At 46.2% G+C, this 22,736-nt stretch overlaps 1 protein-coding gene across 9 annotated transcripts in view; it reads right to left on the reverse strand.

The window, feature by feature from the left end:
• Nucleotides 1–3,585: 3,585 nt before the first annotated feature.
• The window catches only part of Zfyve9 (zinc finger FYVE-type containing 9), a 144,073-nt gene continuing 124,922 nt past the window's right edge, over nt 3,586–22,736 (reverse strand). For all 9 annotated transcript variants that reach the window (XM_076564713.1, XM_076564707.1, XM_076564711.1 and 6 more), the window contains 6 exons: nt 18,911–19,061; nt 16,916–16,996; nt 12,832–12,994; nt 9,927–10,032; nt 6,473–6,649; nt 3,586–4,134 (listed from right to left, as the gene is read on the reverse strand). In XM_076564713.1, coding sequence (XP_076420828.1) covers nt 3,973–4,134; nt 6,473–6,649; nt 9,927–10,032; nt 12,832–12,994; nt 16,916–16,996; nt 18,911–19,061 — 840 coding nt within the window. In that variant the 3' untranslated portion in view covers nt 3,586–3,972. The remainder of the gene's footprint in view (nt 4,135–6,472; nt 6,650–9,926; nt 10,033–12,831; nt 12,995–16,915; nt 16,997–18,910; nt 19,062–22,736) is intronic.

Genomic DNA, 22,736 nt, shown 5'->3' on the forward strand with positions numbered 1-22,736 from the left:
GCAGATGTGAGCCCCCAATCTTTCTTATGTAAGAGATTTCACAATTATAGTCGTCACATTGTGTGCCCAGCAGTGATTTGGAATGAAAGGGTCTCTGCCTTCCTTCATGAAGGAACCCAGAGCAGAGAGGGGTGGCCTGAAGAGTGTACTTTCCTTACAGTTTGCATCTGACTCAGCGCTTGCTACGATGAAGAACCCCTGGGGTTATTCTCCAAGATCCCCATCCGCCCTTGGCATTTCTCACTTTGCCCCTCTGCTGGAACTGCTCTAGTGTTCTGAGACTTCAAGGATTCCTTTATGACTTGTTCACTTTCAGTCCGCTTTATCGCTCTGCTTAGTGAAAACAACCCCAGGCTGAGGGTGGCCTGACAGCCACCCACTGGACTTGGAGCCTGAGGTTCTTAAAAGGTCTTTGTTGGAGCCAAGGAATGCATGAGTAGGGGGAGGGGCCTGCATAAAGCCTCAGTTATGTAAGATTTGTTCAACCACAGTAACCAAACATTGTTCCTGGATATAACTGAGAACCAGCCACAACCGAAATCATTTCTAAGTATCTCACTGCGTGTCCTCTGAGTGACTTAACTGAATAAAATACGGAATTTGAGAGTCAGGAAATTTTGCTCATGAAAGGCAAAGATTTCTAGGATTTTGCCTTTGTGTGGCACCACTCTAAAACCTGTGTGGTTGCTGGCCTAGTCCTTAAGGCTCCTCACCACCAAATATGTGTGGAATTCCCTAAAAGATCTCGGTGCTACATGAGGTCAGCTGTTTTGAGTTGGAGACAACAGGACGGGCTGGTAGTCCCAGGAAGCGTGTACCTGCGCCATTCCTAATGTGTTAAGGATCACATAGATGATTGTCCCCTTCTCCGGGCCTTAGGTGCCTGGCCCCTAAAATGGGCATCAGCAGTCCTGCTTTATTCCTAGGTCCTATGTATATGACTCTTAAAAATCCCATTACCATTATTTAATTTTAGCATTAGTAAAATAGAAGCTACTGTTAGAAATACACTAAACGCATAATTATCTTTCAGATGGTCAGAGAAGTCTGATTGGAGTTTGGAGGCCACCAGCAGGGCCCAGTGTAGATGGAGAAGAGACCTTAGACAGTCCTATCATTCTGTCACCGGAGTGCAGGAGGTATTGAGAGCGCTGAAAAAATGCAGAGTACCAGGTATATATTACAGGCATTTCCTGTAATCCCAGCACTTGGGAGGAGGAGCAGGAACATCAGGAATTAAATAGTATCTCTGACTAGATTGTGAGTTTGAGGCCAGCCTGGGCTACAAGATCATCTCAAAAAAAACCAGTAAATATATTATACAATATATGCTTACAAATACACTTGGTAAGCATACAACAATTTTTTAAAAACAATGTTACCAGGATGCAATTCTGTTCTTCTATGTAGAAGCTCTGTATTTATCTTTTAGGTTTAAACCTAGAAATCCTCGCCTAGTTAGGAATGTGATGCTTCAGCATTTCACTCTATAATATAAATTACAGTACACATTATATAAAACCAAAGTTAAAAGGAGAAAAAAGTATCCTTGATGGCTTAGCCCAATTTTCCAAGATGATTTTACTACACGTGAAGGATATTTTATGAATTGAGAACGGACCTGTATTTATGGCTCCAGAATTTGTTCTTTGTGGGATGGTTAGAAACCTTGTATGTTCTAGAAGATCCAAGTCCAACAACAGTAAGGTGCAGTTAGCTGGGCAGGGGGATGAAGCAGCTGCTGTGGAAGCTCCCGTCTTTTGAGGTATATTCAGACTAAGCTCATATTAACACCTAATATGCCTCTCTTGTTAAGAGCTTCCTGTCATTGTAGATGGCTCAAAGGCTCTTTTCTTACAAATTAGTGCTGTTTGGGGCCAAAAGGCACCTCTGAGGCTTTGTATCTCAATCTTAGAGAAAGGTCGTGATCCTATTTCTGTAGCTTCTATCAGCAAAACCTTTGGAGAATCGGGTGTAGAGTGTGATCTTCACCCAGCAAAGAGATAGTCACAGTCAGGCACATTGGCCAGGCCAGGCCTTTGGGCCTTTAGAAAACAGCTACTTACCCAAACAGGTCTACAGCCAAGGGCCAGGCTCGGCCTTAACCACAGGAGAAGGGTGGCAGCAGGCTCCCGCTGTCCCAGAGGCCTGCATTTGAACCCAGGGCATGTGAGAACTCTGCTTTTGCTTAATGGAACTAGATCCTGGGTGGTCCGGGCTTTAGAAGATGCCGTGGACACTAGCATCAGTTGCCCTAGAGTATATTTCAAACTAAGCAATGCATTTGGCCTTGGGTGAACCAGACCTTGGTTTCCTGTACTATTCCAGTTAAAGGGCTGCTTAGAGATCAAGCCTGGCAGGTAAGTGCAAGATTAGCCTGGGACATCTTGTTAGGCTAGACAGAAAGGAGTAAAAAGAAATGTGTCACGAAAGGATGCAGGACCCAGCTTGGAGGTGTTGTACTTAGCCAAAGATGAACTCACCTGAGTACCAAACTAAGAAAGTGGAACTCCACAAGACTAACATGAGAACTGAATAACGGATGAAGGGAGGTTTTACTTGTTTGAGATGATTAAGTCCAGCTGGTAAAGAAAGGGCATGCTGGAACTACAGTAAAAGATCAGTGCAGGCCAGAAACGTCAGTGGTGCTAAAGCTAAGGGAAAATCTGAGGAGCAAGACATCTGCACAGTCTGAAAAGTGCTCTACACATACTGGTTACTGTTTAAAGGGAAATACACAGTAGGGAAACTAGACGTGCTGAGCAAGTGATGATGAAATCGGCTACCATCTCTGAGAGGTAGAAGGACATCGAGTGCTTCCGGCTGAGAATGTAATAAACTGATGATCACCGTCCGACAGCAGACTCAAATGACATGTGTTCTGCTAAAACAAAACCAGATCCGGGATGTGAGGGCCTATACTCAAAAACACCCATGCCACAGAGAAACAAAGCCCGGCTAAGAGCTATGTGCGGTGTCTGATCCTCAGCTGGAAAATGTTCACCATTGAGCAAAGGTTCCCAAAGGACATCACTGGGCGGCAGGTGGGAGGGTAAAGCCATCAGTCACAGTGACCTTGACTGAAGTCCTATTTGGGCAGGGAGCAAACATTTACTGTATGCACCTTAATCTGAAATACTTCAATTTTATAGAGGAAGGAGAGAGAGAACACTGACAGATCATGTGGGGAGTGGATAGTGTGAACAGGAGTAAGTGAGGCTGTATAAAATTGTATGATTTCTTAGTAAAATGTTCTTCAAACTATTTCTAGTAGACAGGAAATGAAAATGCCTTGGGTGTCCCTTGCCCATTGTCACACAAGGCCCATCTCACTCCCTGCCATTCACTGCGGCAGACTGAATGACCCAGCACTCAACTCTGCCATCCAAATGGCCTGCTCTATGCCGAGTTATCCTTCCATGGCTAACAGACGAGAAGCCCCTTTGGTTTGATTCAGTCGGTAGTCTGAACAAATAAACACAAATCTAAACGTGACTCCCTGGCAAGCAGCCGGAGTGTAACAGGGTGGTAAGTGTAGCAGTGAAGCATTCTTTTTATGCCAGTTCTGTACAGGAAGTGCAAAAGTGACGCTTCATTGTTTATTTCCTTTCTGCCCCCCACCCTGACCTTGGTGATGGTTGTACCCATATGATCATTTCTGAGCACATGACCATAAGAGGAGCAGAATTCGTGTCTAGACGGTAACAGAAGGGGGTTAGCTGCGAAGATAGCATAACTGTGGTGCAGTAAGAAGCTGCCCGGGTCTTCTTGGAGAATGCATAGAAGACTTCAAATGATGGAACATCTGTTCCCCACCACCCTCCCCACCCCTTTTCCCCTAAACCCTACTCCCACCCTGAACCCTCCCTACCAATAGTGTTAACAAAAGCTTAATCTTCCAGTTTTAAAGTGCAAATGATTTGGATATGACTGCTGTTGCAACAGGTCTGAACAGAAAAACGAAGTCCTCATCTATGCGATGTTTTCCAGAATATAAAAGATGAGTTCCATGACGACAGGGCCCTCACTGAGCTGGCAGGCTCCTCCATGGATAACAGGCACCAAGGCGCTGTCCAGATCGTTCATGTACTGCGAGGGAAGGGGCTGGCCATTGCTCCCTGCTTGATAGCCAACCTACCACAGAGAGAAGGGGATGACAGGTTACTGGACAGGAAAGATCTCTCCACAGGGCTGAGCCGAAGAGGCCAAGCAAGAAATACCATGTCCTTTGCCATGAGCTAGACACATGACAGTGCATACAAATTCCTCCCCTTTTAACTGTGGTTTATCATTCTGACATCTACTATTCACCTTGGCCACCTGATAGCTATGAGACCTTAATCTGCTAATGTCTATTTCCTGGGAAGAGAAAACTGACTCAGATAACACTCTAGTCTCTGGTTGTAAAATCTAAAGTGAGGAATGTAACATGGCATTTGCTCTGCAGCCCATGCAGTGACCAACACACCATTTTTCTAAGCAACTGAAAACAGAAATTCAAAGATAAAGGGCCTTTCCCTCAAGAAAGCCACAAACTCAGCAGAAAAATGCTTGCTATCCAATTGTTCCATGTGAGGGAGCCTCTAGATCTGTATCAGGACACGTGAGATGGAAGCATGATGCTTCTTCACTAGGATTACACAGATAAACTTTTCTAAATTGCATTTAATTTATATGTACGGGTATATGCATGCACCATGGAGCATGTGCCATGATATGCAGGCAGAGATCAGAAGACAACTTGTAGGAGTCAGATCTCTCCTTCTTCTGAATACATGGGTTACGGGGATTGAACTCAGGCTGTCAAGCTTGGTAGATGTTGAGCTTGTTTTTTGTTATTGCTGTTTTATTTGGTTTTGTTGTTGTTGTTGTTTTGAGATGGGGTCTTATATAACTCAGACTGGTCTTAAGCTTGCTATGTAGCCAAGGATGTCCTTAAGTCTTTGATTCTCTAAGTCTCCACCTCAGATACGCTAAGATACAAGTGTACATCACTATGCTCAGCTTATTTGGTGCTGAGGATCGACTCCAGGGCTTTATGCATGTTAGGTAGACACTCTAAGCTACATCTTCTTCCCAGATGTGCTTTTTTTTTTCTTCACCATAAGTGAAAATAAACACTGGCTGATGATGCCCACTGAAGAAATGAAGCCAGACACAGAACTTTTCACCCTGCCCTGATAATCTATTTGATTAAATTCTGCACTGAAAAGTCAGATTTCTCCCATGTAAGCACCAAGATAGAAGCAGCTTTGGGGCGGAATTAATTGCTGGCTCAGGGGGAATATCAGCCTGAGAGCCCACACTCATTTTTTCTTTAAAAATAAACTTTTCTTTCAATGTGTGTGACTGTTTTGCCTGTATGTATGGATGTGAAACGTGTGTGCCTGGTGCCCAAGAAGGTCAGAAGAGGTCCAGTCAGATCCCCTAGAACTATAGTTAAGGATGGTTATAAACCACTACGTGGGTGCTGGGAACTGAACCATGGTCCTCTGCAAGAGCAGTAAGTACTCTTTATCCATGAGCCATCTCTCCAGTCCCTACCCCACTCATTTTTAATAACTCAATGCTAAGGACTGAGGGTGAAAATGATAGATAGCAAATTACAGGCATTCAATGCAGGACCAATGAGACCTGCTATGGAGAGAGGTACAAGGCACTGGGGGTTGGGAGGTGAGGACTGGATTGATCATACAATGAGAACATAAAAACATCAAGCCAGGCATGGTGGTGCACAGCTCTAATGTCAGTACTCAGGAGGCAGACAGGCAAGCAGATGGATCTCTGGAATTTCAAGGCCAACCAGGGCAACATAGTCTCAAAAAACAAACCAAAAAGTAAACAAAAATAAAAAACAGGGCTGGAGAGATTGCTCAGCGATTAGGAGCACTGGCTGCCCTTCCAAAGGTCCTGAGTTCAATTCCCAGCACCCACATGGTGGCTCACAACCATCTGTAATGGGATCTGGTGCCCTCTTCTGGCATTCAACCATATATGCAGGCAGAACACTGTATACACAATAAATAAATAAATCTTTTCAAAAATAATAAAAATTAAAAAAATAAAATAAAAAACAAGCAAACACCTATCGAGTAAGTCCCAGTGACAAGAGAGCTGTTGCGGAGACGGTACAAACCTAGCCGCTGACCACGTGCAGATATTGGCTGCAAGAAAACCTTCCTAGGCCGTGGTAACTGCAGATGCCAGTCAGGGGAGCTCGGTCCCGCTGAGTGAGAAAGGTGACAGTGCTCATCACAGGTGGCAGGGCCTCCCTGTGTCTTCCATACCCTATGGGCCTCGGGGTGCATGCAGGGGAGAAGGCAGGCCGCTGTGCAAATGATTCTGACCAGGAAGCACAGCCTTGTGTTCTTGGGGGATGTGAGATCATTTATGCGCTGGGGTGACTCAGAAAAAAGAAAACAAACAGACACTTCTCAAGGCAGCTCCAAAAGCTGCCCCAGGCGCGGCTTACCTGGTCTGAGTCCAGTGTCACACGGAGGCCCAGCTTGGTCATTCCATCCTCCTTCAGAAGCTTCAGGTGGGGGCAAAGGGCAAGGCAGAAGGCCTTGGCAACATGCTCAGTCAGTCTGCTGTGGTCCGCAGGGTCACTCAGGCAGCTGTGCTGGTCGTCGCTTTCCAGGAAAAACACCTGTCCCCAAACAAAAGAGGCTTTTCACCGTGTGCCCAGGATGTGGAACAAGCAGACTAACCCACTGCGTTTGAGCATCCAGTTCTCTAAGACCTGACAGGAAGAGCACACAATAGAGTCCTTGGGGCCAGAAAGAGTTCTGCACCAGCCCTGGAGGACGCCTTAGTAGAGGCACACGCTGCACAAGTCTGAGTTCAAGCCCGGAAAGAACCCATTCTGTAAAGCGGTCACCTGACCTTCACATGTGTGATCAGCATGTGTGCCTGCCACATCGTGTACACACAGACACAATCCAATCTTTAAAAAGAAAAGGGTAGCTCCCAAGACAATCTGTTTGCCAGTCTCTGCCTCCACACACTGGCAGTAGCAGCAGCCTGCCTGCTCTATGCAAACATATGCCATGATCTAATAGCACTTTCTACATAGAATCTAAAAGGCTCTCATTTTGCACTGTATACTTTTTTTTTTGAGACAGGGCTTCATGTAGTCCAGGCTGGCCTCCAACTTATCATGTAGTCAAGGCTAACCCCTGATCTTCTGATCTTCGCACCATGCACCACCATGTGCAGATGAACCGTGTATTTCTAAAAGGCAATATAGCATGGACAGTTTTATTAGGAAGTGATATGAAGTCTAAAAGAACAGTCATTGTAGACTGGAGGATCCAGCTCTTCACAGATTATTCCAAGTGTGTAAAGACAGAGGCCAGGGGCTGGTGTAGTGGCACATGCCTTTAATCCCAGCACTGGAGAGGCCTTGGGTGGGAGATCTCTGTGAGTTCCAGGCCAGCCAGCACTACATAGTTAAGACTGTGTCAAAAGGGAAAAAAACACGAGTTGGGCATAGTGGCGTGGAGCATGCTTTAGGAGACAGAAGTGGGTGGGTATCTCTGAGTTCAAGGCCAGTCTGGTCTACATAGTGAGTTCCAGAACAGTCAGAGCTATGTATAGAGATCCCCCATTCCCCAGTTAAAAAAAAAAAAAACCAAAACAAAAAAACAAGACAATGATGATGACAGAGGCCAAGATCCAAGTCTTCTGGAGGCCGGAGCTCTGCCTCCCCCTCATCCTAACATTGGACTCCTACTGTGTTGACCAGGCTAATTTCTTGTTGGCTCAAGCAATCCTCCTGCCTCAGTTTTCCAAGTCATTGTGTACAGGGTCATACTACCATGCCAGCTTTCAAGGACTTAGCATTTCCTGGGTTTGGGAGATGGCTCAGTTGGTGACGTTCTTACCTCATATGATGAAGGACTGAGTTTGTCCCCAGAACCCCATATGATAAAAATGCTGCATATGTGGTGGCTCTTGCAGTACCAGTCCTGGGGGGTGGGGACTGGGGGTCCCTGGGCTCACAGTCTAGCCTAATCGGGGAGCTCTAGACCAAAGGGGAGAGAGGATATTCCTGACGGTGACACCTGAGGCTGTACGTGTATGCACGTGACCCGGTGTGCCTGTGGAGGCAGAGGACAACTCTGGAGTCAGTTCTCTCCTTCCATCTTTTCATGCATCCTGGATATCACGCAGACTGTCAGACACTGTGGCAAGGGCTTTCAACCACTGAGCCATCCCACCCGCTGACAGATGAGTTCTGATTCTCAAAGAACCTCTCCCCCTCCCTCCCTCCCTCCCTCCCTCCCTCCCTCCCTCCCTCCCTCCCTCCCTTCTCTCCTCTGTCTACGTAGCCCAGGCTGGCCTGGAACACACTGTGTGGGTTAGGCTGGCCTTGGACTGGCAGCAATCCTCCTTCTCTGTCTCCTGAGGACTGGGATGACAAGCATGCCCCACTACACTTGACTTTCAAAAGATTCCATAAAGCCTACTCTGCCTCTGTGCACACAGAAAGCAACCGCCTGTCTTCTCTATATGGTAATAAAGCATAAATAACATAAAGACAAAAATACATATAAATATACAACGTTTACATGTTGTTATATACACCTCCTGCATTCTGGTCAAAGGGACATAAGCCGGGCATGTAGCTCAGTGGAAAAGCACTTGCTTAGCACATATGAGGGTCACCCTTCAGGACCCCCACCCCCCCATACACACACCCTGCTGAGTCCATTTGGACTCATATGTGTATGTGTTTAGGGCTGACCACTTGAGATTGGACTGATTCTCCCTCACTCAGCATCCATTAACTGCCCATCTAAAGTGCAGCCTCGTGAAGTTTCCCAGTCCACTTTGTCATGTCAACTGATGTCATCATGAGGGTCCTGCTTAGGGGGCCATATTGTTGAGCTTTCCTGTCACACACAGAAGACGCTACCTGGCAATGGACGTGCTGGTTGTCTGACTCTTACAATCCTGCCACTCTTCTGAGATTTTCCCAAGCCTTGTGGATAGGGGTTGTGTTGTAGGACTTCAAAAAAAATTAATTGATGCAGGATATTGGTAGCCCAGGCTGGCCTCAAATTTGTGATCTCCCTGCGTGAGCCTCCCAAGTACTGGGATTGCAGATGTGTGGGCACATCTGGCTAGCCACTTAAGATCTGGCTAGATCTGGCTTTGAGCCTGAACCAGGAACTTACCATTACTTGTTTGCTTTGTAATTAATTAATCAATTAATTAATTAATTAACTTTGGTTTTTCGAGACAGGGTTTCTCTGTGTAGCTTTGCACTTGTCCTGGATCTCGATCTGTAGACCAGGCTGGCCTTGAACTCACAGAGATCTGCCTGCCTCTGCCTCCTGAGTGCTGGGATTAAAGGGGTGAGCCACCACTGCCCGGCTTGTAATTTTGACAAATCTTACTGTGAATCGTCCGTCTTTTGAAGACCATGTTATTCAGTGGTCTTTGAATGCAGCATGGCACACTCAACTTTCTGAAGAACATAGCACAGAAGGAGTGTCCCACTCAGAGACGCAGCCTTCTTGCCTTCCAAAGCAAATACATCTGAAAGGGAGTTCATCAGAAGATACACCAGAGTACATAAGCTGCACTTTCGGACTTTCTTTCCCAGTAAGCTAAGACAGATCAGAGGGAATGAAATACAGTAGATAAATGAAAAGATTTTTTTCCTCAGAGAAACTTTGTGTATTTGTCCACAAGTGTCATGGAGAGTGTGAGGAAGTCAGAGGTCAGTTTGTGGGAGCTGGTTCTTTCCTCCCACCGTATGGGTCCCGAGGACTGAATTCAGACCTTCAGGATTAGTGACAAACCCACTGACCCATCTCGCTGGCTCAACTTCCCTTCCAAATCAGCCCAGAATGGGGCTTTTGGCTTAGCAAATGGCTGTTGAAAGTAGGACAAGCGCACCAATGTTCATTTCTCACCTCTGTCCATCTGATGACTTTTCCATTTGCTTTATGCTCGGACCCGTGGAATATCTTCACATTTGTTATGGATTCCATGGACTTCCCGTCTATAGGGCTCACCACACTACAAGGGAGGAAAGGGAAGGAGATATCCCGTCACATTTTACTACCAAATACCAACCATGCCCTGCTGAAGACATCTGCAGCATATCATGGCAAGATGCAGAGTGCTCATGGGAAGGCTTATGCCCAGAAACTAACCAAGCACACATCCCGAGAGGTGGACAATTTGCAAGGAGCCATTTTCCAAAGTCGCCGTCCTATCAACAGGCTGTTCACTCCCCCCCTGCTCTTCCCCAGCATTTCCCTTTAATAAATACCCGGCTGCTTACCCGGCCTGGTTCCCACTCTACTCCTGCTCCGTAACAACACTCACCGTGCTCTCTTTGCTCACCTGCCTTCGAAAGGCAGTTCTGAAGGGGAAGAGCCTGACATGTCAGCCCTGGGTGCCGATTTCAGGTGCCAACCACCGCCTGGAGCGTTTGCTAAGAACTATGTAAAGCTGGGGACTTGGCTCAGTGCTAAGGGATCTTGTTCACAGGGCAGAAGCCCCGAGTTCTTAATAACAGAAAACAAACAACAAACGGCTCCGGTGCTGGCGTGAAGCCACAGCCGTGCCTAACGCCACAGGCTCCCCTCAGCGCTGTTCTCACTCAGACTCCGCCACAGAAGCTACGTCCAACAGTTCTGTCTCCCTTAAAATACAGTAAGGAAATGAAATACACAGAGATCCACAGTTCCTCTGCAAAGAACACACGATGATCGACACAAAGATTCTAGTCTCTTTTAAACAATGTTTAAACTGATTCATGTTCTTGGGTCTTTTTAGTTTGTTTGAGACAACGTCTTATTACATAGGCTGGCCTCGAACTCACAGAGATCCACCTGCCTCTGCCTCCTGAGTGCTGGGATGAAAGGCCTGCGCCACCGTGCCTGGCCCTGTTCTGAGTTCTCTATACATCAAAAGGTAAATCAGGGGCTAGAAGACGGCTCAGCAGGGAAAGGAACTGTGTCCCTAGAACCTATGTAAGGTGAAGGAAAGACCCAACCGCACAGCCGTCACGTGTGCCGTGGCACGCCTCTCACCCCCCAATAAAGAAGTGCAATCAAACTCTAAAAGAGAATACTGGAGGGTAATGGGAAATACTGGGAGCTTTGCTGTATATGAAGAGAGACATGTACAACAGGGTTAGAACACAGACAGTGGCCAGAGAAGACCTCTGGAGACAGTGGCATAGGGAACCACGTGAGGACGGGGATGGAGCTGTTCACAGGGCGTCCTGAGGAGGAGGGCAGGCTAAGAGCATGTGTGCATAGGTCAGGGCAGAGGCACAGCTGTGCTCAAATAAGGAGGCCAGTGTCATGCTGAGCACCTGGGAGGCTAAGGAAGGAAGGCTGCCTTGAGTCTGAGTTCAGCCAGAACTACATAGTGAACTCCAGGCCAGCCTGGGCTACAGAGTGAGACCCTGTCTCAAAACAGCAAGAAATGTAGGCCCTTAAGAGGGAACAAGTGTGGCGCACGCCTTTAATCCCAGCACTCGGGAGGCAGAGCCAGGTGGATCTCTGTGAGTTCAAGGCCAGCCTGGGCTACCAAGTGAGCTCCAGGAAAGGCGCAAAGCTACGCAGAGAAACCCTGTCTCGAAAAACCAAAAAAAAAAAAAAAAAAAAAAAAAAGAGGGAACAAGTGGGCCGGGCAGCAGTGGCGCACGCCTTTAATCCCAGCACTCAGGAGGCAGAGTCAGGCGAATCTCTGTGAGTTCGAGGCCAGCCTGGTCTACAGAGTGAGATCCAGGAAAGGCGCAAAGCTACACAGAGAAACCCTGTCTCGAAAAACAAAACAAAATAAACAAACAAACAAAAAAAAGGGAACAAGTGACTTCCAACTTTATCTTGGAAGCCACTAGAAGCCACTGGTGGTTTGAACAGGAAGGTGGCATGACGCTGGCAGCTGTGTTAGAACGGGACTCATTCAGATCAGAGAGAGAGAGGAACATCAGTGTGCGACACCTCGGCTGCTGCGACTGTCCTACGGTGGTTTGAACTGGCTGGGCCGCTTTTAAACTAGGAGGTGGCATGGAGGTGATAAGAGCCACGAGACGGGCCATATTCTGAAGCACAGCAAACCGGATTTACCGCTGGAGTGATTGTGGGGTAGGAGAGAAAAAGAACCATCGAGAATGAATCCGAGGTGTGAATTTGGTGTGAAGCATTAGCACAGTTGCCATAAGCCAGGGAGAGTCTGGATCTGAAGCCCAGGAAGATGGTTTTAAATCAGTCTTGCCATGTCTTAGCTTTATGGTGCTGAGGAGTCATCAGCCTTAGGTACCCGCTTATCCAAATGAAGGTGCCCGTTGTATCAGATGGAATTTATCAGTAGAGGTGCTGATACCCAAAAGGTGTGGGTCTTTCTATTCAAGCAACTTTTGTTTACTGACTCATCTTTCCCTAAAAATGTATACACAAACCCTTCAGAAATCAAGTCCAGAGGGCTGAGGAGGTTGCTCAGTGGTTAGGAGCATGCACTGCCTGCTGAGGAACGGGGTTTGGTTCTCACTAGCCAGGACAGATGGCTCCCAACCACCTGTCGTTCCAGATGCAGGGGAGTTTGAGGCCTGTGTCCATGGGCACCCACAGTCATGTGCACAGGCACACACACAGACACAGAACTTCAAAAAAGGCTAAACATAAATCCTTTTTTTTTTTAAGAAATTAAGATTAAAAACATAGAAATTAAAAATTCTGTTATACATTCCTTTGTTTGTTTGTCTGTAGACAGGCCTTTAGTGAAACTCTAAAGCACCAGTGCACACAGCAGACAAAGCCTGGAGCTATTCCCTGACTGGCTCCGAGGGGATCCACTTACCCTTTGTTAACTTTCTTGTCATCGTCCACCCACTGAATGTGGATCTGCTCCTGGGGGTCCTCTGCATCCGCCTTCCCACAAGTGATGGTAAAGTCCTTCATCTCTCGAAGTGCCTGCCTCAAGGAGTCCATGTTCTCTGCAGTGATCTGGACCATAACGCCATCTGAGAACATCAGCATGAAGATAATACAGATGGAGGCAGGTGCAAAGCTAGGGAGGGAGGCGGCTGAGACACAGTGCCTCGGTCCAGCAGATCCTCCGATACCAAATATAGGCTTAGCAAAGCCGACAGACACAAAGAGGTGTTCTCTCTGAGCTAAAACACTACTGAAGAGCTGTGAGCGAACGCACAGGCTCACCCGGCTTTACCACTGTTCCCTTCCTTTCAGAACCACTGAATGGTTCTTCTGAGACCGCTCAGAGGAAATCTTACACGTGACCACACTGCTCCTCTTCAGGCTCCGGCAGCATTTTAATCCATTTACCCTCTTGCAATCACCACACCTTACAGTGTGTATTGGCTTCTCTCTCTTAACTTCTTACTAGGATTGCCTGGCATATGAATGCCCGCCATATAAATGTTTGTTTTAAAATTACTAAACAACAACAACAATAAAACAAAACCAAATTTGACTAGGTGTGGTGGTACAGACCTTTCATACCAGAACTTGGGCAGTAGAGACAGGAGGATCTAGTTTGAAGCTAGCCTGGTCTACATACATAGAAAGTTCCAGGTTAGCCATGGTTACATAATGAGACCCTGCCTCAAAACAAAATGAAAGAAAACAAAAAACAAAAACAAAACAATCAAACAAAAATTACTGTGGTAGATTGAATAAGAATGGCCCCATCTGCTGAGTGGTGGTGGTGCATGCCTATCCCCACATTTGAGAGGCAGAGGCAGGCAGATCTCTGAGTTCAAGGCTAGCCTGATCTTCAGATCAAGTTCTAGGACAGCCAGGGCTACACAGAGAAACCCTGTCTCAAAAACAAAAACAAACACAAAACCATTAAAAAAAATGGCCCCATTGGCTCTTTTTTTTTTTTTTTTTTGGTTTTTCGAGACAGGGTTTCTCTGTGTAGATTTGTGCCTTTCCTGGAACTCACTTGGTAGCCCAGGCTGGCCTCGAACTCACAGACAGAGATCCGCCTGCCTCTGCCTCCCGAGTGGGATTAAAGGAGTGCACCACCACTGCCGGACCCCATTGGCTCTTATATTTGTATGCTCAGCCCCCAATGATGAGCTATTTAGAAGAATTAGGAGGTATGTCCTCGTTGAGGAAGTGCGTCACACAGAGTGGACTTTGAGGTTCCAAAAGCCCATGTCAGGCCCAGGCCCAGGCCCAGGCCCAGGCCCAGGCCCAGGCCCCGATCCCGTTCTGCTGCCCTCAAATCAGCATGTAAGCTCTCTGCTCCATGCTTCTCACCATGATGGAAATGGGCTAACTGTGGTGGCTGAGTAAGAATGGATCACAGGTCAGACACCTGAATGCTTAGTCATAGGGAGTGGCACTGCTGGAGAAGGATCAGGAGGTGTGGCTTTGCTGGGGTGGGCATGGCCTTGCTAGAAGTGTGTCATAGGGGTGGGCTCTGAGGTCTCAAAAACCCAAGCCAGGTCCACTGTCTGTCTGTCTATCTCTCTGCTTGAAGATCAGGATGCAGCTCTCAGCAACTGTTCCAGCACCTGTCTGCATGCTGCCATGTTCCACACCATGATGAGAACGGACCAAATCTCTGAAACTGTAAGCAAGGCCCCAGTTAAAGGCTCTATTTGGTAAGAGTTGCCTTGGACTTGGTGTCTCTTCACAGCAATAGAACACTGACTAAGACAGAAGATGGTACCAGGGAGCAGGGTACTGCTGTGATAGGCCAGACCATGCTGCTTGTGGCAGAATAACGGGCCATGCTAGTAGGGGCGTGGCAGACAGTGGTGCTGAGAGCGATGTATTATAGACTATGGGGACTTTTGAAGGTGGACTGAATGCATTTTGCATTATGATGTGGCTACAAGCCTATGGGGTCAGGGAGTGGAAGAGGAGAATTTGGAGCGGAATGGCCCCCACGGCTCACAAATTTGAATGCTCTGTCACCAGAGAGTGGCACTATTAGAAGTTGTCCTCTGACCTCATGTGCACTGTGCCATTTACACACACCCTCAAATAAACAATGTGATTAATAGCATTCTTTTTAAGTATTTTAAAAACATACTGGTTAATAATTCCATACACATATACAGTGCATTTTGAATATATCCATTTCCAGCTCTCCCCAGACCCCTCCCCCAACTTCAGTCTTTTGGGACAGGGTCTCAGGTAGCTTAGGCTGGTCTTGAGCTCAATTTGTAACTGAGAATATCCTTGAACTCCCAATCTTTCTTTGTCTAAGTAAAATAATTCCTTTTGAAATATGGATTTCCAATAGACATCCATAGATAATCTTACATATATCTCTACATACTAGCTTTGATCTTTTTCGATGAGTAGAACAGTGAGTGAAGTGCAGCATATCTTACAACCAAGTCTCACACTTCCAACTATAAAGAAAAATGATATTTAGAAATTGTTGGGGCAGGGCTGGAAAACTCGTAACTGAAGATCCTGGGGATCCAGTACCTCTGGCCACTGTGGGCACCTGGACTCATAGTCACATGCACAGTACCCACCCAATACACACACATACACATACCCAACACACCCATACACACAGACACACACACACACACACACACACACACACACACGATAGAAATAAATTAAGTTTTTAAAAAGGAAATTGCTGGAGAGATGTCTCAGCAGTTTAGAGCCCTGGCTTTTCTTGCAGAGGACCAAGGATCACTTCCCAGCACCTGTATGGCGACTCACGATCATCCTTAACTCCAGTCTGGAGTTGGGGGATCTGATGAGCTGTTCTAGCTCTATGGACACCAGACACATCTATGATGCCCAGACTCACCATGTAGACCAGAGGTTTCTGTTTGTTTGCTTTGTTTTTCGAGATAGGGTTTCTTGTATGGCCCTGGCTGTTCTGTAACTAGCCTGTAGACCAGCGGGTGTTAATTAGCTGCTGTCAGGGTGTGTGCCATGTCTAATTACAGCCACCACAGCAAGCACACTTCATTCTGCATTTCGGCAACAGGGCAAGGTTTCTGGGGTAGGAGGGAGTGGCATCACCTGTACTCTTGCCCATCTGCAATATGGTGTCTGACTCTGTATTATAACCGCTCGCTCGCTCACTCGCTCGGCACCCTATGTCAAAAACGGGAATAGCCACCTCTGACATTTCACCAGTGCCTGTGGTACCTGCACTTATCCCTTCTTTGGAGAACTAGGCACTCCACGATAGGTTTTGTTTGCTCGACTGTCTATTGCTATGTTAGTTAGACTGGTCTGGAACTCCTGGGTTCCAGTGAGTTCCAGTTACTTCCTGCCTCGGCCTCCTGAGTAGCTGGCAGTAAAAAAAAATACAGGTCATACACTGTGGTCTGAATGAAAATGGCCCCCACAGATTCATAGGAAGTGGCACTATTGGAGGTGTGGCCTTGTTGGAGGAAGTGTGTGACTGGGGGTGGGCTTTGAGGTTTTAGAAACTTAAGCAAGGCCTAGTGCCTCACTGTCTCTTCTTGTTGCTTACAGATTCAGATATAGACCTCTCAGCTACCTCTCCAGCACCATGTCTGCCTGCATGCCACCATGACTTCCCACCATGACGATAATGGACTAAACTCTGAACTAGTCCAATTCAACGTTTTCCTTCATAAGAGTTGCTGTGGTCATGGTGTTTCTTCACAACAGTAACACCCTAAGACAGACATCTACAGAAGTGTCAGGCCCCACCCCCACCGTGTCATGTGGTCCAGGCCGGTCTTGAACTCTCTAGGATGAGCTTGTACTCCTGTCTCCACCTCTCCAGTACTGGGGTCACAGACCTGTCCTACCACATCTGGTTTGTGCAGCAAGTTTAGAGGCAAATTTACTCCAACACCTGAGTCGCATCCGCAGCCCTCGGTGCACTCAATATCGCTTACTTTTCAGCTGTATAATCAGGACCGAACTGAGGCTCAAAGAATAAATAATTCATCCTTTACCTTCCACAATACTGGACTTGGCAAGGTATCCTGAAGAGGACTTCAGAGCGCCACTGAACACAAAGAAACTGGCACCAGTCACTGTAACAGACACAGAAACAGATTAGTGAAGACAGATCACTGAGATGGGCATTGGGAACAATAGTGAGGTATAAGTTGGGAATTCCAGAAATCATCACACAGACAACAAAACACTACCATGTGCAACTAACCAATTAGTTCAAATGCTTACCATATGTTTGTGAAAAAAGTTTTAAGATACAACCAATCCTACATTCTGTTGTACTCTTCCTCAATCAAGAATCGAAGAATTTTGCAAATACACAAAACCTTAATGGCCAGGTTCTAGGGTTAGCTTGGCTTGTAGCATATTTCTGAAATAAATGTTTACTGGAACATGTCAGTTTCATTCATTTACATATTCTCGAAGGCAGTCCAGTGCTAGAACTCTAAATGGAGCAGCTAGTGATGAACACTGTCAAGTCTAAACTAGGAATCATTTGGCTCTTCACAGAAAAGATTTATACTCTTTATCTACTGATTTCTAGAATTTTTTTTTTCTTTCATTTTTCAAGACAGGCTTTCTCTGTGTAGTCCTGGCTGTCCTGGAACTCACTCTGTAGACCAGGCTGACCTAGAACTCACAGAGATTCGCCTGCCTCTACCTGAGTGCTGGGATTAAAGGTGTGCACCAACACTGCCCATCTACTAGAGTTATTTTTAAAGGCCTATTTAGGATGAATATTTAGGGCTGGGAGATACCTTAGCCAGTACGCTACCTGCTATATAACCATGAGGACCAGAGTCTGGCTCTTCGGCACCCATGAAAACTGGAGGTGTAACAGTGTCCATCTGTAATTCCAGCTAGGGGTGGGGACAAGTGGCTCCCAGGAGCTCACTGACCAGTGAGCTCCAGATTCAGTGAGAGATCCTATTTCAAACAATAAGTTGGGGGTCACGGGTTGGGGTGGGGGAGGGGGCTGGCTAGATGATTCAGTAAGTAAAGGCACCTGCCACCAAACTGGTGACTTGATTTCTATCCCTGGAACCCATATGTTGGGAGGAGAAAAACCTATTCTCTCAAATTGTTCTCTGACCTACACACAAACACAATAAATAAATGTTAGAAAAATACACAACAAGAAAGCAAAACAACACAGTGAGCAAGTAACTAAAGAGGATACCTAATGCTGACTTCTGGTTTCCATATGGAAATGTGCCAAGTGAGTGCATATACATCTGCATGCATGTATACATGCATATATATGAACGCACGTGTGTACATGCATGCATATGCATACCACACTACCACTATTTCTCAGGAAAGGAAAGGATACGCAATCAAAACTTACACTGCTCTTATTTCCTACACCTGTTTTTGTTTGCTTGCTTTTTGAGACAGGGTTTCTCTGTGTAGCCCTGGCTGTCCTGGAACTCACTCTGTAGACCAGGCTGGCCTTGAACTTGGAGATCCACCTACCTCTGCCTCCTGAGTGCTGGGATTAAAGGTGTGTGCCACTACCGCCTAGCTATTTTCCTACATCTTAAACTGGACCCAACTAATCCAATTTCCCACTGATTGTTCTTATAATACATCTAACAGACAGCAATCCAGTCTTTGTCAGGCACTTCTGGTGACAGGGAGGCCAAGGCAGGCAAGCATCCTACCTCTGGACAACTCAGAATTACAGAGCATGCTTCAAAAAAAACAGAATGAATGAATGAATGAATGAATGAATGAATGGAAGGAAGGAAATAAGTAAATAAATAAATGAATGAATGAATAAATAGGGGTGAAAGAGATGACTCAATGGTGAAGAGCACTAGCTGCTCTTCTAGAGGACCCACATGGTGGCTTACCACTGCCTGTAACTCTAGGCCCAGGGGAGCCAATGCCCTCTTCTGGACTTTGCTAGATGTAGTCAAAACACCCATACGTGTATAAATAATAATAAAACAAATAAATAAAACTCCCCCAGCGGTCGAGCTGCTTGCCTTTCCTGGGCTGATTGTGAATACTGATGGCCTGGGTCTGGTAGTTTCCATCATCGTTCTGCACACACACGAGATGAGAATCTGCCTTTTCATTGAAGCAGGCACCTCCTGCCAGGACATGCTCATTGGACTTGTTCATGGCTTTCATCATCTGCAATCAAAGAACAGGGTTAGCCTTATTCTGCAAGAATGAGCCAGTTTTCCCTCCAACACGGTAAACATCACTTCTCAATGACAGCAAGTCAGTCACAGGTAGTTTAGGAACACGAAAGTTCCCTGTGCCTTAGCCATATGACCCACGCACATTCTGCACTCATTTGCTTTGTCTTTTCTTCGTTGTCGTTATTGTTTGAGACAGGGTCACACTATGCAGAAGGCCGAGAACTCCTGTAGACCAGGTTGGCCTTGACTTCATAGACTTCCACTGCCTCTGCCTCCGGACTGCTGGGATTAAAGGCTGCGCCACCATGCCCAACTTTTTCGTCTTTTTCTAGTTGCCCTGAATTCAATTAACACAAAGTAGTTAAGTGTAGTAGTTCTGCTACTCACTGCATTCTCTGGGGACACACACCCGGAAATTCTAACACTAAAAGAATGTCAGGCCAGCCAGCGGTGGTGGCCCACACCTTTAACCTCAGCACTTGAGAGGCAGAGGCAGGAGGATCTCTGTGAGCTCAAGGCCAGTCTGGTCTACAGAGTGAGTTTCAGGACAGCCAGAAACTTTCTCTTGGGAAACAAAAACAAACAAACAAAAGAATGTCCTAATTTAAGTGCCTTTTTCCTCAATATTAAACATGAGGCTTTTCTCTAGAAAGTTATGAAATTTGTTGTTAATTTTACTAATTTACCTGTGAGTTCTTTAATGAGTATTAATGTTCTGCTGTGTTCTTTCCAAAACAGTAAAGACGGTGGTTATATATGTATTTTTTTCAAGACACGGTTTCTCTGTGTACCTGGCTGTCCTGGAACTCATTCTGTTTATTAATAAGTTCTAATTTAAACTATAAATTTAACATGGAAAAGCACATGGGGAGCTAGAGAGGTACTTCAATGGTAAGAGCACTCACGGGGGAAAACAGGAATAGACCCCAGCACTCACATAAAAAGGCAAGTATGGCCATGACTGCCTGTAACTCCAGTGTAGGAGGGGCAGAGGCAGGAGGATTGCTGGGACTTGGTGGCCACTAGGTTCAGTGAAAGACCCCATTTCAAAGGAAAAAGGTGGAGAGTGACAGAGGACAGCAGACCTGTTCTGGTGTCTGCATGGACACAGGCACGTGTAGACACGAGAAAAAGGAAGTTCACGGGCCATTTATAAACAAACCAGAACCTCCCTTGATGTCAAACTCCACTGGATCAAGTTAAAGATAATGTGCCTCTCTAGTCCCCATTTTTCCTTTAGGTTTCGCATCTGTTTAACGTACTGGTCTCTTGTTTTAAACGCCCATCTTCCGGACAGTTCATCTGAAACAGCAGCAACACCAGTTCCTTCCTGTACTCACCCATCTGCTTTCTGTTTCCACATACTCGTCTATCCCGAGTGTTTCATGTAAATGGAACCACACCATACACTAGAACCATCAGATCTAGCTATGCTCACTGAGCCTAAAGGGTTCTGTTGTTGTTTGCTTAGATTTATTTTATTTTTATGTATATGGGTGCTTTGTCTGTGTGTATGTATGTGCATCATGTGTGTGCTTTTCTCAGAAGAGAAAGCCAGACCCTCTGGAACTGGAGTTATGGACAGTTGTGAGTTGCTATGTGGGTGCTGAGAACTGACCTTGGTCCTTTGCAAAGCAGCAAGTACTCATAACCACTGAGCCACCTCTCCAGCTGCCAACAGTGGAACTCTTTGGAAGAATTAAAGGATTAAGTGTTGTGGCTTTTTTTGCAGGAAGTGTGTTCTGGAGCTTTGAGGTTTCAAATGCCCATTCCAAACCCAGAGTGAGTGAGTGAGTGAGTGAGTGAGTGAGTGAGTGAGTGAGTGAGTGTGTGTGCGTGCGCGCGCACGCGCATGCCTGTGGATATAATGTAGCTTCTGTTCCAGGGCCTGCCTGCATGCTACCATGCTACCCACCATGATGAAAATGGACTGAACCTCTGAAACTCTAAGTAAGCCCTCAATTAAATGCTTCCTTTTATTAGAGTTGCCTTGGTCATGGTGTCCCCTCACAGCAATAGACAGCGACCAGGACAAAGTCCTTCGCTTGTTTTGTAACTGTATTGTTTCTTCTGTTGTTGAGTTATATGCCTGTTTTCCTTTCCTTTTTTTTTCTTTTCTTTTTCTTTTGGTATGGGCAGGGGTTATGAGACATGGCCTCATACAGTTCAGGCTGGCTTCGAACTCACCACGTAACCACATAGTGGAGAACTGTTTTGCTCTCCCAGCCCTCTTGTCCCTGTCTCCCAGTGCTGGGATTACAGTGGGTAACTTTATGGCTTTGTTGCTTTTATTCAGCTTGCTGGTCCATCTTGTCCTGTCTCCAATTAAGCAAAACTCCCTTGCTTTTCACATCCTTGCTTGAGACATCTTTAGCAAATACACCTTGGCTTTATTCGATGTACTGAAGTTCCTTCACTCCCAGTCTCGAGGAGAGGGAAACTACATCTCAGGGGCTTCTTCCCTTCCCATATCCTTTCTACCCTATGTCAGTAAGGTGAGTCAGCAGGAGAGGCATAAGATATACAAGATGTACAAACGAGTGAGCGTGAGAGTCAGGTAACAGACAGAAGAGAAGGATGAAGATATAAGGGGTGACAAAGTTCCAGCATTTGACATTGCGAATCACAACTCTTCGCCACCTTTTCACCTTCATTTTTATGATTCTCACTGGTGTTATGGGAGTCTCTTTATGCCTCTTCCTTTGGGTATTTTGTGTGGGCTTTGGTGAGGAATGACAATGTATACAATGGCAGTCTCTTTAAACAAAATAATTCTTTGGAAAAAATTCCCGCCACCGTGGGACTATATAGCATAACTCTGCCTACTCCCCACACAGGACTCCCCATTGTATTCCCAACCCATTACACCAAGAATAGAGAAGTTAAGATTTATTAACTAGGCATACCTGGTCCCACGGATGAACAACACACAATTGAGAGATATAATGGGCCCAGAGCCAGAGCAGAGTCTGAGGCCATTTAGGGCAAGAGTTCAGTTAATAAGTATGGAATGGTGCCTAGGATTAGTGGCTTACAGATAAAATGCAAGATCCGGTCTGCCCAATGGGGAGCAGATTCTGTTAAGAAGTTAGACTGGTTTGATCCCCCTCTGCTACATACAGAAGCATACACTGAAGGAATCAGAATGGTATGGCATAATGGAAAAAGATTAAGACATCGGCACCTTCCCTTTGGGGAGCTTAGGAGGGGAGCAAGCCCACATTCTAAGACAAAGGCACAAAAGGATGCAGCCAGGAAAGAGCTCAGTTTGTTGTGCTAACGGGTACAAACATTGCTTCACGCCCCTTGAAGAAAGAAAATCGCTCTCAGGGGTCTGTTTCTCAGGACTCAGACCTGACACCTCCTAACCATAAAGGCGGAGACCACGCAGGTGGGGTTACTGAACCTTAGAGGACAATAGGCACTTAGATTGTTGCTAAACTTACTGTTTTTTGCTTCAAGAAAAATGCTGTAATGGAGCTGATGGCTGCTTTCACGCCAGGATCCCTAAGACTGCTTTCACTATTGCCTGTGGTTAAACTAGAATGCAATCACAGAGTATATAAGGTGGGGCCTATTTCTAACAAACGGGCGGGGGGGGGCGCTCTGATTCCCCCTCAGATGACGGCAGTCTCCTTTTCTCCCCAACTCCCCTCCACACCTC

The sequence above is a fragment of the Peromyscus maniculatus genome, chromosome 2, assembly GCF_049852395.1.
Source record: "Peromyscus maniculatus bairdii isolate BWxNUB_F1_BW_parent chromosome 2, HU_Pman_BW_mat_3.1, whole genome shotgun sequence".
Classification (NCBI taxonomy): Eukaryota; Metazoa; Chordata; class Mammalia; order Rodentia; family Cricetidae; genus Peromyscus; species Peromyscus maniculatus.